Consider the following 12,849-nt stretch of genomic DNA (forward strand, 5'->3'; position numbering starts at 1 on the left):
TTGGCAGAAAAGCTATAGGGTACCGAAACAAACATAGGGTACTGGCAGCAGGCATGAGCATGGTTAATCCGAATACTAGCCTGTTTTTTGTTTTTCAGAATTAAGCCATAACATATGCATCTGTTTTCTACGATCCTATAACAATTTCCTGAACTCTACTCTACCTCACTAAAGCTCGGTGTTAACATATTGAGTACTGGGCAGAGAGTCTGTGACATGTAACTACTGCAACTATACAAAGAAACAGTCCAACACATAAGCTGAGCTATTTTCACTGCAGACCGTTTCGACATCAGAACTTCTGTCAATTTCTTTCTTTTCTTCCTGTAATTTTATTTTTCTTGCAATCAATGTCATTCTACAAGCTTTGTTCCACTGTGTCAGATATTAGCAATTCTGTTGAAGAATCTGATTGAGTTTCTTTGGAAATAGATTGAGGAAATGACAAGGCATTAGGAGGTAATTGCAGATCATCGACATTGGCTTCAAGCATTTCCACAACTTTGGTCATTGATGGACGATCTGATGCTGCCTTTTGGATGCACCACAACCCAACCAAACAAAGCTTTCTTGGTATAGCAGCCTCAATTTCAGTAACATTTTCAAGCTGTAAATCTGCCCTCTCAATCAGATGGTCATAAACCCATGACGGGAAATATACTTCACTTGAACAATTTCCCTTTGAATTAGAGTTCCTTCTTCTTCCAGCCATTTCCAATAATAACATCCCAAAACTATAGACATCTGATTTGTAAGAAACAGCTCCAAGGTTCCTCGAAATCATTTCAGGAGCAATGTACCCTATAGTTCCTCTGGTAGTACTAATGGACACAAAATCCTTTTCCTCGGGATAAAATTTTGAGAGGCCAAAATCTGAAACTTTTGGGATGAAATTATTATCTAGCAGGACATTATGAGGCTTAATATCTGAATGAAGAATACATACATTGCATCCCCCATGAAGATGCTCAATCCCTTTAGCTGTCCCTAAGGCTATTTGAAGGAGTTTCTCCCAGCCAACTAGATGACGTTCGGCTTCTCTTGAAAATAAAAGCTTATCAAGAGATCCATTAGCCATGTATTCATAGACAAGAGCTCGGTGACACCCCTCAGAACAAAATCCCATCAGCCATACTATATTGACTTGATGAATTCTACCAATTATGGAGACTTCATTAATGAAGTCTTCATCGTTGCATTTGGGATTGTCAAGCATTTTAACAGCAACTGAAAACCCATCACGAAGTTGTCCTTTATATACAGTCCCAAATCCACCTTGGCCTAATTTATTTTCGAAGTTGTTTGTAATTGCAATAATGTCAGAGTAAGAGTACCTCCTTGGCATCGAGTGTTGCTGACGGCGCAGAAATCTCTGCTCGTTGTCAATCGCCTTCTTTGTTGTCATGTACTTGTGGATAAGGAATCCAAATATACCTATCGGAGCGAGGATGAATCTTCCAACTAGATATATTGCTGGAATCAAATTGAATTTTTTTAATTTTGACAGAACCAATACAACAATAAGCTCATAGAGTATTAGGAGTTCCAATGAGAAAGATATACCTGACAAAACGTTCCAAGTCATCGAGAAAGCTGCAAACCAAGGGGGGAGATAATTACCTGCACAGGCACATAAGCAATGAAAAGTTAAGCATTTTCCAACATCGTTGAATAAATGATCAGCAAGAATCTTCAAAACAAAATAATGATAATTAAAGCAGATAAAGAAAGAAAAGAAGATTGTTAGGATTTGACTGACCTGATTTGTAACAATCATAGCTAAATGATGAATCCCAGCACTCAATAGACCATTCAAGATCAAACCCTGTTTGCATCAATTGCAAGATACTGTCAAAGGAAGGAAACAAGACAGTCTGATAAACTGTAGGAACTCTTGAAATGAACGAGCAAGGTCCTTGGAGATTAGAAATTATGTAGTTATCATAACTAACATAAAAACTAGACCCGTTTCCACTCAAACAAGGAAGAAGTCTATAAGCTTGATCACTCAAATTACTTGAACACTTGATAAAACTTGTGTAAGTGGTAGAGACTAATCTATAGTGATGATCATCTATAACCTCATCAACCGACACTGATTTGTAAGGAAGGCTGCAGCTACCACTAGCTAAGTTAAAATCAACAACGCGGAGTCTATTATCATCGTAGGAAATTTGCTTAACATAATACTTCCCTGAGTGGAATTCTAATATGGTCTTGTTGTTCTCGCAAGAAAGTTGAAAAACTGTTTCACCACAGCCAGGTGGATCGGTCTTTAGGCGAAAGGGGTAGTCGATGATTTCGATGTCTCCACATGAAGAACGGGAGCAAACATGTGGGATGAATCTTGCTTCAACTTCAGTTGAGAGTATAAAGATTAGCACAGAAAACAGGGTAGTTGAGGGTACCGGTGATTCTTGCCTTCTGATCATGGTTTCTTTTTCTACAGGAAAGACGTAGATCTTGATAATAAATTGAGAGAGAGGACGGGCCTAGGATATGATAGCACTTTAGCAGAATTTTTTTTTTGTTTTGAGAAATCAGCAAGGAACTTGACTGGTTACGTTTATCAAGGGGTCATCGATTCAATTCAATAGTCAATGGCTAAATGATACACCATGATCAGCACGTCGAAAGTGAATTTTACTTCACGTAAACCAATAGCGTTAAAATTATATTATTGACATGCACTGCAGATAAAATAATTATTTTTTTAATTTAAAAAATAAAATAAAATAAAAAAATAAAAAACCCTTATGTACGCTAAATAAATTATTTTAAAAATATTAAAATGTTTATTAATAATTTTTTAAAAAATATCAAGGTAATGATATGTTGGTTTAACCAGCACTAATCATGGTTAATTCATAAACCAAGTGATTGGGAATGCTTTTATTATTCGTACGAGAATTTTATTGCCATATCTGTAATTGCAAAGAATAAACAACAGACCATAAAATAGGAACAAGAGGACTGTGGTAAAAAAAAAAGTGAGACATGGGTTATTTGTTTCTTTTTCTTTCAAATTATCAGCTAGAACCCAATTCGGATTCGTTACAGATTATTAGATTCGTGGATCAATGAATCAAAAGAAAAAGAAATTAAGATGCGTGGAGCATTTCGTGCTGGTTTCTACTTTTCTACTGCCTAGCTTTATGTTGGGCAAGTGGACTATGGATATAGATAGTGTTTTACATTGATCTTTCAATTGTTTTTTCAATAGGTATTTTTTTTATTTGAAAATATATTAAAATAATATTTTTTAAAATTTAATTTTTACATCAATATATCAAAACAATTAAATGATAAAAAATGATTTTAAAAATTAATTTTTTTTAGAGAAGAATGCCACACCGAGTAATCATAGACTATAGAGAGGAAACTGGATTTCCCTCTGCTGTTGTCTTGTATTTATCCGTACTGCAATGGATTGGAGGGTGGAAGTGAGTGCATTTATCTTTCCTTCGTCTAATCACGGTGGACGAAGCCTTCTTTCCACTGGGTAACTATCACCCCTCGATCAAGATCTCAAACTTTGTTTCGTTTGTAAATAGACCAAGCCCTCTCCAACCTTTCTGTACTGATTAGAACCTTGCAACTGGGTACTGCAATTGTTTCAATAACCTCGAGCTTTTTTTCTACCCTCTTCTGTTTCCTCATATCAAGTATATTTATAAAACCAACAGTTTGATTCCATGTATATTCAATCACATCCTTCACTTGGATCATTCTATTTTCATATTTCTTTGCATTTTTATTTTTTTATATATGTATATATATGAATATTTTCTTTCTGACATATTTTATATGAAGCAATACATTCCATTTATGTGTAACAAGCTTGCTACTGTGGTGTGAAGACGAACATTTTGCATGCGTGGGATTCAGCAGTTACTGTAAGTTGATGCCGGACTGAAGTCATTGTTGAATGCTGCAAATTGAAGTTCCCTGGTATTAGTTTTCTTTTTGCCAACAAAAATCAACGAAAATGTGAGGAAGGGATTCTTAGAGTCAGACCGCCCAGAGGTCTCGAGCATTGACTACTGCTGATGATTTGAGTCCAATGTCCTTGAAATCTGCAGTTATAGAAGCCCTTGATGATCCTCTGTTCCACAAGACCGCTGCTATCCTCTTCCCACTTAAAGGACCAGCCCATACCTGTACAGACATCCCCGTATTAGGGGTATTTAAGATGATACTAGGGGTGTTTAGTAGGGCGTTAATTTTTATTCTTGTAAGCTCTAAGCTTGTTTTCTTTCCTTTCAGGGGGTTAATTATTAAAGGGATGCCAAGGGTCCATTTGAAAAGGTTATTACTTTTGAAAAGCTATAAAATATAGTTTTTAAAAATAATATATGAAAATCGCAGTGTATGAATCATAAAGCACTACCTCCAAATCTCCAGTTTTCTTTACTTTCTTTCCTTGGAGTCCAAGCTTATCTGTCAGTGGAAGAATAGCAGTAAAGCAAAAGCTCATACGCTTGATTAATAAATGGAATGGATTTGAATAGAGAAACAACCAAAACCTACCCTGATTAACTGCAATAACCTCTTTATTGCTTAGCAACTCAAACGTGTCGTTGTCCATGGAGCGGATATCGCACCCAAGAAGAAGAGGGGCCTAATTATTCACCATTAAGAATCTATTAACTGCTCGGCTACAGAAACAATGACACTAACAATCATTTTCTTTTCTTTTCCAATACCTTCATCAAAGCCCAAATACTAAAGTGACAGCGGTATTCTTCGGTTGACATGCCCCCATTGCCCACCTCAAGCATGTCTGGGTCTAAAACTCAGTCACAAATAAGAAAACAAAATGTTTGATGTCATAACTTGTCAAGAGAAAAAAAACAATTTGGTTGTTGACTGATAGTAAGAGAGCAACAAGCCTCACCATTCCATCCACCAGGTCCAGCATAAGATGCCCAATCATCATTTTGATCAGCACGGGATGTCATGCTGTCAAAAGAGTGGCCATTTTATAATTTCTACCTAAAATTCACCAAATCTATCTCCCTCGCTGCGATATTGTGAATGCTCATATCCACTTTGGATCTCATATATAAGATGCTCTCCTTACCTATCCCACGTATCTTTGATGTCTCCAGTCGTCCTCCAACTATTTCCAATTCCAGCTGCCCAGGTTGCTGGATTGTCCTGACCCCTGCATACCAATGTATTATGGTTCCGTTGTTAAAAGGGTAATTATGGAGATTTCTCAGGGAAATGAACACGGCACAGAATGCTAGGAACAGTAATATACCATTCACAAAGAGAGAAGAAGATAGGTCGGCCTGTGCTTAATAGTGCCTTGCTCATCTTTGAATACCTGTCATCAAGAAGTGAATAGGTAGAGACCACTTATTTTAATTTTGAAAGATCATTTTTTCCATCAGATTTCAGAACTTGTACCACGTACCTTTCTTGCGGGCTTACCCCATTATTATGACAATTATCATATTTCAGATAATCAATTCCCTTGAGAAAATAGCCAAAAAAAGAAACAGTCATGGCGATATATTTACGAGGTTTGACAGACGCACACTAGGCAGAAGCCAAAGTCTTTTAAGTTTCCTGAAGGAAAAGGTTTTGTATCATGAAGAAGAAAACGACTGAAGGAAAAACAAAATTACCCATGAAGCGAAGGTTTTCGCATCCTGTTCCTCGTAACCAAGTGATCCTGGCATAGTCTTGGCACAAGTCAGGGTCCTGCAAAAATAAACATTTCTTTAGTGCGCTATAAACATCAGAGGCCAATCCACTTTTCTAATCATTAATTCCACAACATTTATCGCTGTGTTCTGTCATGCTCTCATGATTCGAAGTCTTAAATGCGAGGACACAGCTTCAAACTTGGGGAAGCTCCTATCTTTCCTAGTGGAAGAAAGTTAAGATATCCTAGTGACTTGGGGCAGATCTGTATATCTAGGTCTTTAGAGAAGCACTGGTTTTACATTAAGCAGTAAACTAGACGAACTGATTCAGTAGGTCAAATAATATTTTCCATTGTAGCCGATCGGACGCATCAATACACATGCACTCATTTGATCTGCTTGTTTTAGCATAAGTATCAGGTCAACACAAAGTATGGCCTTATTGCACAGTGCACAACCGTGATTTCTTGACCAAACTTCAGAAAATGTGAAAGAAGGAAAACAATATCACAAGTACCCAGCATCGCCATAAATTCCGATCTTTAGCCCTTTGCTGTGGACATAATCTGCTAGAGCCTTCATACCAGACGGAAAAATAGACTTCTTTGGCACTAAGTTCCCCTGCACATAATAGGTGCAGATAAAAATTTTCAAATTCTTATAACAAAATATAAAGACATTATTTCACTGAAGACTTGTATTCTCTGATGCTTTATGAAAAAAAAAAACTTCACAAGCAACAGAGAGAATCCCTCCTTCATGGATAAATTTATGCTGCCGCACTAAGAACTAATTAAGAAGGATACTGGCAAAAGGGATTGTGTTTATATTGTAATCCCACAAAACGTAAAGGTTTATCAGTAAGTACGTTGTAGAACAGAAACAACCAAACAATTCAGTAAAATAACAAATGCAGGAAAAAATAAATCAGTCAGAAATGTAAACAATAGCAAGCAACTTGAAATATTTTTCCTAAAAATGATGTACCTTGGAATCTCTTTTCAGTTCTGCCCAACAATCATCTGCCGAAATCAAAATTTTAAAGGACAGGAACATATTAGTTCACCAATTAATAAGAGAAAATCAGTAGCTGTCTAATGCTTTCAGCCTCTTTGTTGAAAAGGAAGATTTTTAACCTAGATTAATATACTTGTATCCAAGAGCTGCTATTCCACTCGAAACCATTGCATCAGCTGTACGAAAAAAGGACAAAATTCAGCCAAAATCACCAGTGACAACTTACTTTATACCAAGACCAAAACTTAAAAGCAAGTATTTCATGACCAAAAGAAAAATAAAAACATAGTGTGCTGTAAGACATCACGATTGTACCTGTATCACGAATCAGTTCTTCGTTAAGCTTGCAGGGAAAGTGATTGTAACTGTTCCATCTGCACCAACCTTAATTCATTAGATACAACACAAAGCTTGTTCTAGAAAATATTGGCTCAGAAAAATGGAAGTCAGGTTCCATCTAAGTGGACTATTTGATTGAATATTTTACATGTCCAGAGGTAAAACTAGATAAATGGTCAGCGCTATGCTGTGAAACGAGTAAATTTTTTGTCAATATAAAAAAAGATATTCATGTTATATCAATGTTTTAAAATGAGTAAGAAAAATTTAAGATTTTGGTAATTAAAAGAGGTTTCATGTGTTATAGAGCAGTGAATAAAAAAGCAAACAAAAGCAAAACGTCATGAATCGAGCGTAAAAGAGTCAAGGGAAAAAATTTAGAAATCATACGAATAAAAATTGAATCTAAAACATCAAAACATAATAAAAAAATCAAACATGCAGAATTTTTCAACGTGTTTTCTTACATAAAAAAATCTCAGATGTAAATTGAAAAACTTATGCACGCATCTAACTAAACAAATCAATAATTATCATGTAAAGAAAAGAAAAAAAATCATCAACAATAAACAAAAACAAAACTAAAAAAAACTAAGAGATAAATATAGATCAAGATATTTAATATCGCAGCAAGTAATTTACCTGATTATATTTAATGAATTTATTAATCAAAATAAATTTGTAATAGAAACCAACACATAATAAAATTTATTGAATACAATAAAAGAAAAACAATACCATGCAAGACTACACAAATTAAAGATTTTATGAAACAATCAATATTAAAAAAAAACAAATTTAATCTATATAAAAAATTTTTTAAAAAAATCACAAGAATCATACCAACCTCTTTAAAAATCAAACAAACCTAATATCATTAAAAAAATAACCAAAATCTAAACAATGCTAAATAAGCGGGAAAAAAGTCACATATGGAAGGTATTAATTAAAACATAAACAAAAGAACTATTTTAAAAAATACATAGAAATAAGGCATCAATTAAAAAAATTATTTAAAAAAAAATTAGGTCAGGCACTGCTAGGCCTGATCGATCAAACAATGGCTCGCGCGCAAGCCTTTATTATTTTTTTAAAAGTTAATGGGTTATGTTGTTTACCCCAATCATTTAAAAAAAAAAACACGTCACCTGAAATCTGGCCACTGTGATGGTTGGGAAAATGGGGTCCCAAATTCTTTTTACAAACAAATTCATTTTTTACCTTGTTAAATCAATTCATGACTTTTAAAAACACAAAAAAAAAAATGACACAAAATCCAAAATCAACTCTAAACCCAAAATCTTTCAAAACTCATATCTTGTTTTTTAGACACTTTCAAGGTCAAAAAAACATCTAATCTCAACTCTTCTCATCATATAGAACCATTTAATTCAAAAATTAACTATTTTAGTGATCATAATCATCACCAACTATTATTTTTTCTCTCTACAATAGAATTCAACGACACCCTCTCTCTTCTCTCACCCAAAAAGAATTGAAAATAAGAAAAAAAAAGTTCGATATCAAAATTAATTTTTTAAAAATTAAAGAGACCGGTTACCTAATAGATAAAAATTATAAGGGACTAAAATGAGCTTTTATAACAAATTTCAAACCCGCCATGTATTCTACCCATCCTTTTCAGTCCAGTTTCTTGTATTTTAATCTAACTCTCCCTCCAAAAAAATATGCAATTGGCTAATTCTTAAAAAAAAAAAATGGTTAAATCGCGCAAACTAAAAGTTGGAAGATTAAAATAAAAAATGCTCTAATTCACAGAGGAAATAACCAAAAACTGATCTTTTTTAGCATACTGAATAAATTTATTCGAAACTTGTAAATGAATAAGCTCACCCCATCTGAGGAGTATGACCAAGATCATTATCCAACAAATTTCTTCTTATAGCTTCTGCTTCACCAAGTTCCCTCACACGAGCAGCATGGCTAACTGTCACCATCAAAGTGGTGCATAAAAAGAACACGAGAAAGGGAAAAGATAGCCGAGAAGGTGCCATGAGAGTGATTATTTAGTTGTATCAAAGCAAAGTATAAACATGGCATTCATGAGTGTGGAGAGAGAGATATAGTGATGCTGAGTTGACAGCTATCAAAAATCTCCTGAAGGAAAGCCAGCTGTCATAGAGAAAGGAACTACCTAAACTCCAGATTAAGAATCAGAGTTGGCTTTCAATAGGTAATCCCAACGTTAACAATATGTTACGAGTCTTATCTTTTGGACCAGAATCTTGTCTTACGGGAAGATTAGAAGAACTGTAAAAAACATACAATTTGCATAAATAGACCCGATTCCTGGCTTTGTCTTCTGGAAGATTGTTTTCAACTCTATTAAAATCCGGCCAAGGCAAACATTGTAAAGATCCTCATCACAAGAATTCCTTATGCGTAATATCAAACCAACCACATAAGATATGCTACCATCTAAATCAAGGTAATTTAACTTTGGCTAAATTAACATTAAAAAAAAAAACACGGATTGTTGTTGTTCTGGCAAGAAAGTCTACGAAGTTAGATTCACCACAGCTGGCTGGATCGGTTTTTAGTCGAAAAGAGTATAGTGGATGACTTCAACACTCCACTTATGAATAGAAAGATTAGCAGAGAAAACAGAGTAGTTGAGACTGACGGCCGTAACCATTTATGCCATTTGGTCATGGTTTCTTTCTACAAGAACGATGTGGAACATTAGGGAAATGAATTGAAAGGAAGGGTTATGTTTTGACATCGTTTGCACTAAAAAAAACCTAATGTTTATGGTTGTTACGGGGTCTTTGATGCTAGTGAACTAAGTCGATGGTTTTGAAGCATTTGCGTTTCCATAAAATCACTGCATGCCTATTAGAATGGACAACATTAATGGAAAACTATAATAAAAATGGGCATTCAAAGAAAATACCCAATAAAAAAAAAAAACCCTTGCCACTGGGCTGTTCAAACGATGCTACAGCTTGATAATTATCAAAGTTGTTGGAATGGCGGAGGAAACTGCAAAACCTATGACCAAGTTAAATCTGTTTTACACTAATAATGATTAAAAGAGACATGGAGAAGAGATGATCGATGATGTCAATATCATAATTGTTCATATTCTAGTAAGTATGTATGTGGGAACAAGTACTTCCATTCATTGTTCCTTGGATTGAGATGAGGCCAGGCTGGTTCCAATTTTAGAAAACTACCAGAGTTGTTTTTGTACGTAGTGGAAGTAGCTTGACACCAATTTGCCAGCTTATTCAATAATGATATAGTTCTTTCTTCATGAATTTATCTCACAGACCCTGGTGATGGTAATTGAACAGCTTTCCTTCCTCCATCTTCTTCTTCTTTTAACTTCATTTAATTTCTTTGATATTGTTATTAAAAATGATTGCCATCGATATTTTTCTGGTAGTTTTCAGAAGTTGTAGCTAGCCAGGAGTGATGTTCTGTAATAGGGTTATCTCATTTTCTACTACATGTTATCGCACCAACAGCCGCTAGTTTATGATTTTAACAATGGTTTTGTGTGGTGTTGCAGCGGCAGCACCCCAATCCCTCAAGAGTCAACCGGAAAATACACCACCAAGATGGTACCAGTCTGATGATCCCTGCGGAGATCCCTGGGTAGGAGTTGCTGCGACAATTCAAGGATCACTGCATTGTCAGTACTGAATTCCTCCTCATGATCAGTAGCTTATTATTATATCCATCATCTCTCATAATTGATCTACAGCAAGACCATTCTGATCACCAGTAAGAATTTTATACATTCAGGGTACGTTATCAACCATAAGCCTTAAAGGGAATCTAAGTGGTGACATTGGAGAACTGACCGAATTGAGATCCTAGTAACTTTCCTATTTCTAACTCACAGGAACAAGTTTTTTATAAGCGATTTAAAATGTAGTTCTGCCTTGGCAAGTTCCTAAGAATCATCGAAATATACATATTTTCACAAATGGTCCGATGCCTGCAAAAATCCATCTTAAAATCTTTATATTTAAGCTTTTGAGGTTATTTTGTTTCAGGGACCTGTCATTTAACCCAAACCTTACAGGATCTCTCACTCCACGGTTATGAGAACTGCAAAACTTGCACATCCTGTGAGATGAAATATCCAATTTTCTACATGGCCAGCCGGCTTATATCCTTCTTCCTTGAAAATATCAAAGCAATTGCATTTTACGTTTCTTTCCTGCAACTTTTCAGAATACTTGCTGGTTGTGGTTTCAGTGGTAGTATTCTAGATGAGCTAGGCAATCTTTCTGAGCTATCCATCCAGTAAGAGTTGTTAAACTTGCAACAATTAGAATACATGAATCAACAGAGATGCTATATCTTCGCTTCATTCAAAACTAACCCTCTCTACGAGGATCTCAAAACAAAACAACTTACTTGGTGGAATCCCTCCTTCGCTAGGTAAACTCTGCAATCACTACTGGCTGGACCTTGCAGACAACCAGTTCACAGGAACCATCCCAATCTCCAAAATTGAACAACTTGTCAGTATCGGAATTACATAGTAAATCGGTTAATAATATATTCGTGATTGGTAGATATGTTCGAGTCTTGGAATTGCAAGGACCAAAGCAAATGAAGACTAGTTCACCAGGAAATTCACATTTTTATTTGTTTCAAAACTAAGAATTCCTCTTGCAATAGATAGAGAACTAGCTAGATAGGCGATGGTGAGACGCTTCCAGCTAAATTTTTTTAATGTCAAAAAAAAAATTCAGATAATGATAACGTAAAACAACCTGGGATGATTTCACTAAGAATTCCTCACCAGAAATGTTTTTATACTTGGCACGTGACAACTCACAACATACATTTTTTAAAAAGATACGTGTGGCAGGTGAATGATAAAAAACAATTTCTTATGTGTCGCGTGTGGCACACAGGCTTAACAAAAATTGTTTTTGTCATGCATCTACCACGCGCGCAAAAAAATTCATAGGAGATGCGTATGTAATATCTGCGCGCGCGTGTCCAGTTATGCATATTTTAGTAGATTACGTTATCTCCATATATATATATATATATATATATATATATATATATATATATATATATATATATTAATTGCTTGTGAACTTGGTTAGCAATTATATATTTCAGTTCCTAGTTTGTGAGAGAAGAGAGATATTGAATTCCAGTATAAATAAATAAAACTATTATTGATATCAATTTTTATCATCAAAATATTTAAACTTGATATTAACATGTTCTATTTGATAAGAAAAATTTAGTAATGATTATTTAAAAGCTCAATATTGCATAAAAAGTATATCGATGTTGAGGAAGAAATTTTTTACCTGGTTTTATTGTTTATTTTTGGACCGTTTATTTAGTTTTTTAGGTTGATAAATTGGTTTATAGATATTTTATTTGTGTTTATAAAGTGTTTTTAATTTTAAAATAAGTTGAAAAAATGGGGTTTTAGGGCAAAAAAATTAGTATCTTGATTTTTCAGCTACAACAATAGTAGACAAAACTTGAACAAATAGGCAACATGTCATCTACATCAACAAATAACATGTAATTTGATTATATTTTTTTTCAAAAAAAAAAGATATGGTCGAGAGGTTGCTTGCCTCTTAGAAAGATATAAAAATAATAAAACAAGGCCTAGACACACTAGTTTACCAAGCTTGCTTGTCTGGACTCTCCTTTTGAGCTTTTTTTCATTTTCTTTTATTTTAGTTTTTTTTTATATTCAAGTCAAAAAAAAATTAAATTTTTTTTTATTAAACCTAGTTAATTTTATGACTCGGGTCATAATTTTGAATGATTAAATCGCAACATCCAGATCTATTTAATATGTTGTTATCTCAATATT

The 12,849-nt window shown here is 34.4% G+C and overlaps 2 protein-coding genes across 2 annotated transcripts; both read right to left on the reverse strand.

Annotated features, from left to right (window-relative positions):
- LOC133696860 (rust resistance kinase Lr10-like) lies at nucleotides 1–2,601 on the reverse strand. The gene is made up of 3 exons (XM_062119146.1): nucleotides 1,760–2,601; nucleotides 1,564–1,620; nucleotides 1–1,473 (listed from the first exon to the last, which is right to left on the reverse strand). Exons 1-3 carry the CDS (start codon nucleotides 2,430–2,432, stop codon nucleotides 359–361), a joined length of 1,845 nt encoding a protein of 614 aa, XP_061975130.1. The 5' UTR covers nucleotides 2,433–2,601; the 3' UTR covers nucleotides 1–358.
- A 1,067-nt stretch (nucleotides 2,602–3,668) lies between these two features.
- LOC133698047 (alpha-galactosidase-like) lies at nucleotides 3,669–7,236 on the reverse strand. Its single transcript, XM_062120927.1, has 14 exons — nucleotides 6,990–7,236; nucleotides 6,794–6,850; nucleotides 6,645–6,679; nucleotides 6,175–6,278; nucleotides 5,637–5,712; nucleotides 5,423–5,481; nucleotides 5,267–5,332; nucleotides 5,084–5,167; nucleotides 4,898–4,962; nucleotides 4,707–4,789; nucleotides 4,531–4,621; nucleotides 4,391–4,440; nucleotides 4,018–4,158; nucleotides 3,669–3,931 (listed from the first exon to the last, which is right to left on the reverse strand). Exons 2-14 carry the CDS (start codon nucleotides 6,840–6,842, stop codon nucleotides 3,845–3,847), a joined length of 990 nt encoding a protein of 329 aa, XP_061976911.1. The 5' UTR covers nucleotides 6,843–6,850; nucleotides 6,990–7,236; the 3' UTR covers nucleotides 3,669–3,844.
- Nucleotides 7,237–12,849: the final 5,613 nt, after the last annotated feature.

Source organism: Populus nigra, chromosome 6 (assembly GCF_951802175.1).
Source record: "Populus nigra chromosome 6, ddPopNigr1.1, whole genome shotgun sequence".
Lineage (NCBI taxonomy): Eukaryota > Viridiplantae > Streptophyta > Magnoliopsida > Malpighiales > Salicaceae > Populus > Populus nigra.

Coding starts and splice junctions, on each gene's coding strand:
- LOC133696860 (XM_062119146.1), bottom strand. CDS start 2,432: ATGATCAGAAGGCAAGAATCACCGGTACCCTCAACTACCCTGTTTTCT. Junction 1,621..1,759: donor CTATGATTGTTACAAATCAG/GTCAGTCAAATC, acceptor GTGCCTGTGCAG/GTAATTATCTCCCCCCTTGG. Junction 1,474..1,563: donor GACTTGGAACGTTTTGTCAG/GTATATCTTTCT, acceptor ATTTGATTCCAG/CAATATATCTAGTTGGAAGA.
- LOC133698047 (XM_062120927.1), bottom strand. CDS start 6,842: ATGGTTTCGAGTGGAATAGCAGCTCTTGGATACAAGTATATTAATCTA. Junction 5,482..5,636: donor CGAAAACCTTCGCTTCATGG/GTAATTTTGTTT, acceptor TATTTTCTCAAG/GGAATTGATTATCTGAAATA. Junction 4,441..4,530: donor GGTTATTGCAGTTAATCAGG/GTAGGTTTTGGT, acceptor TTCCACTGACAG/ATAAGCTTGGACTCCAAGGA.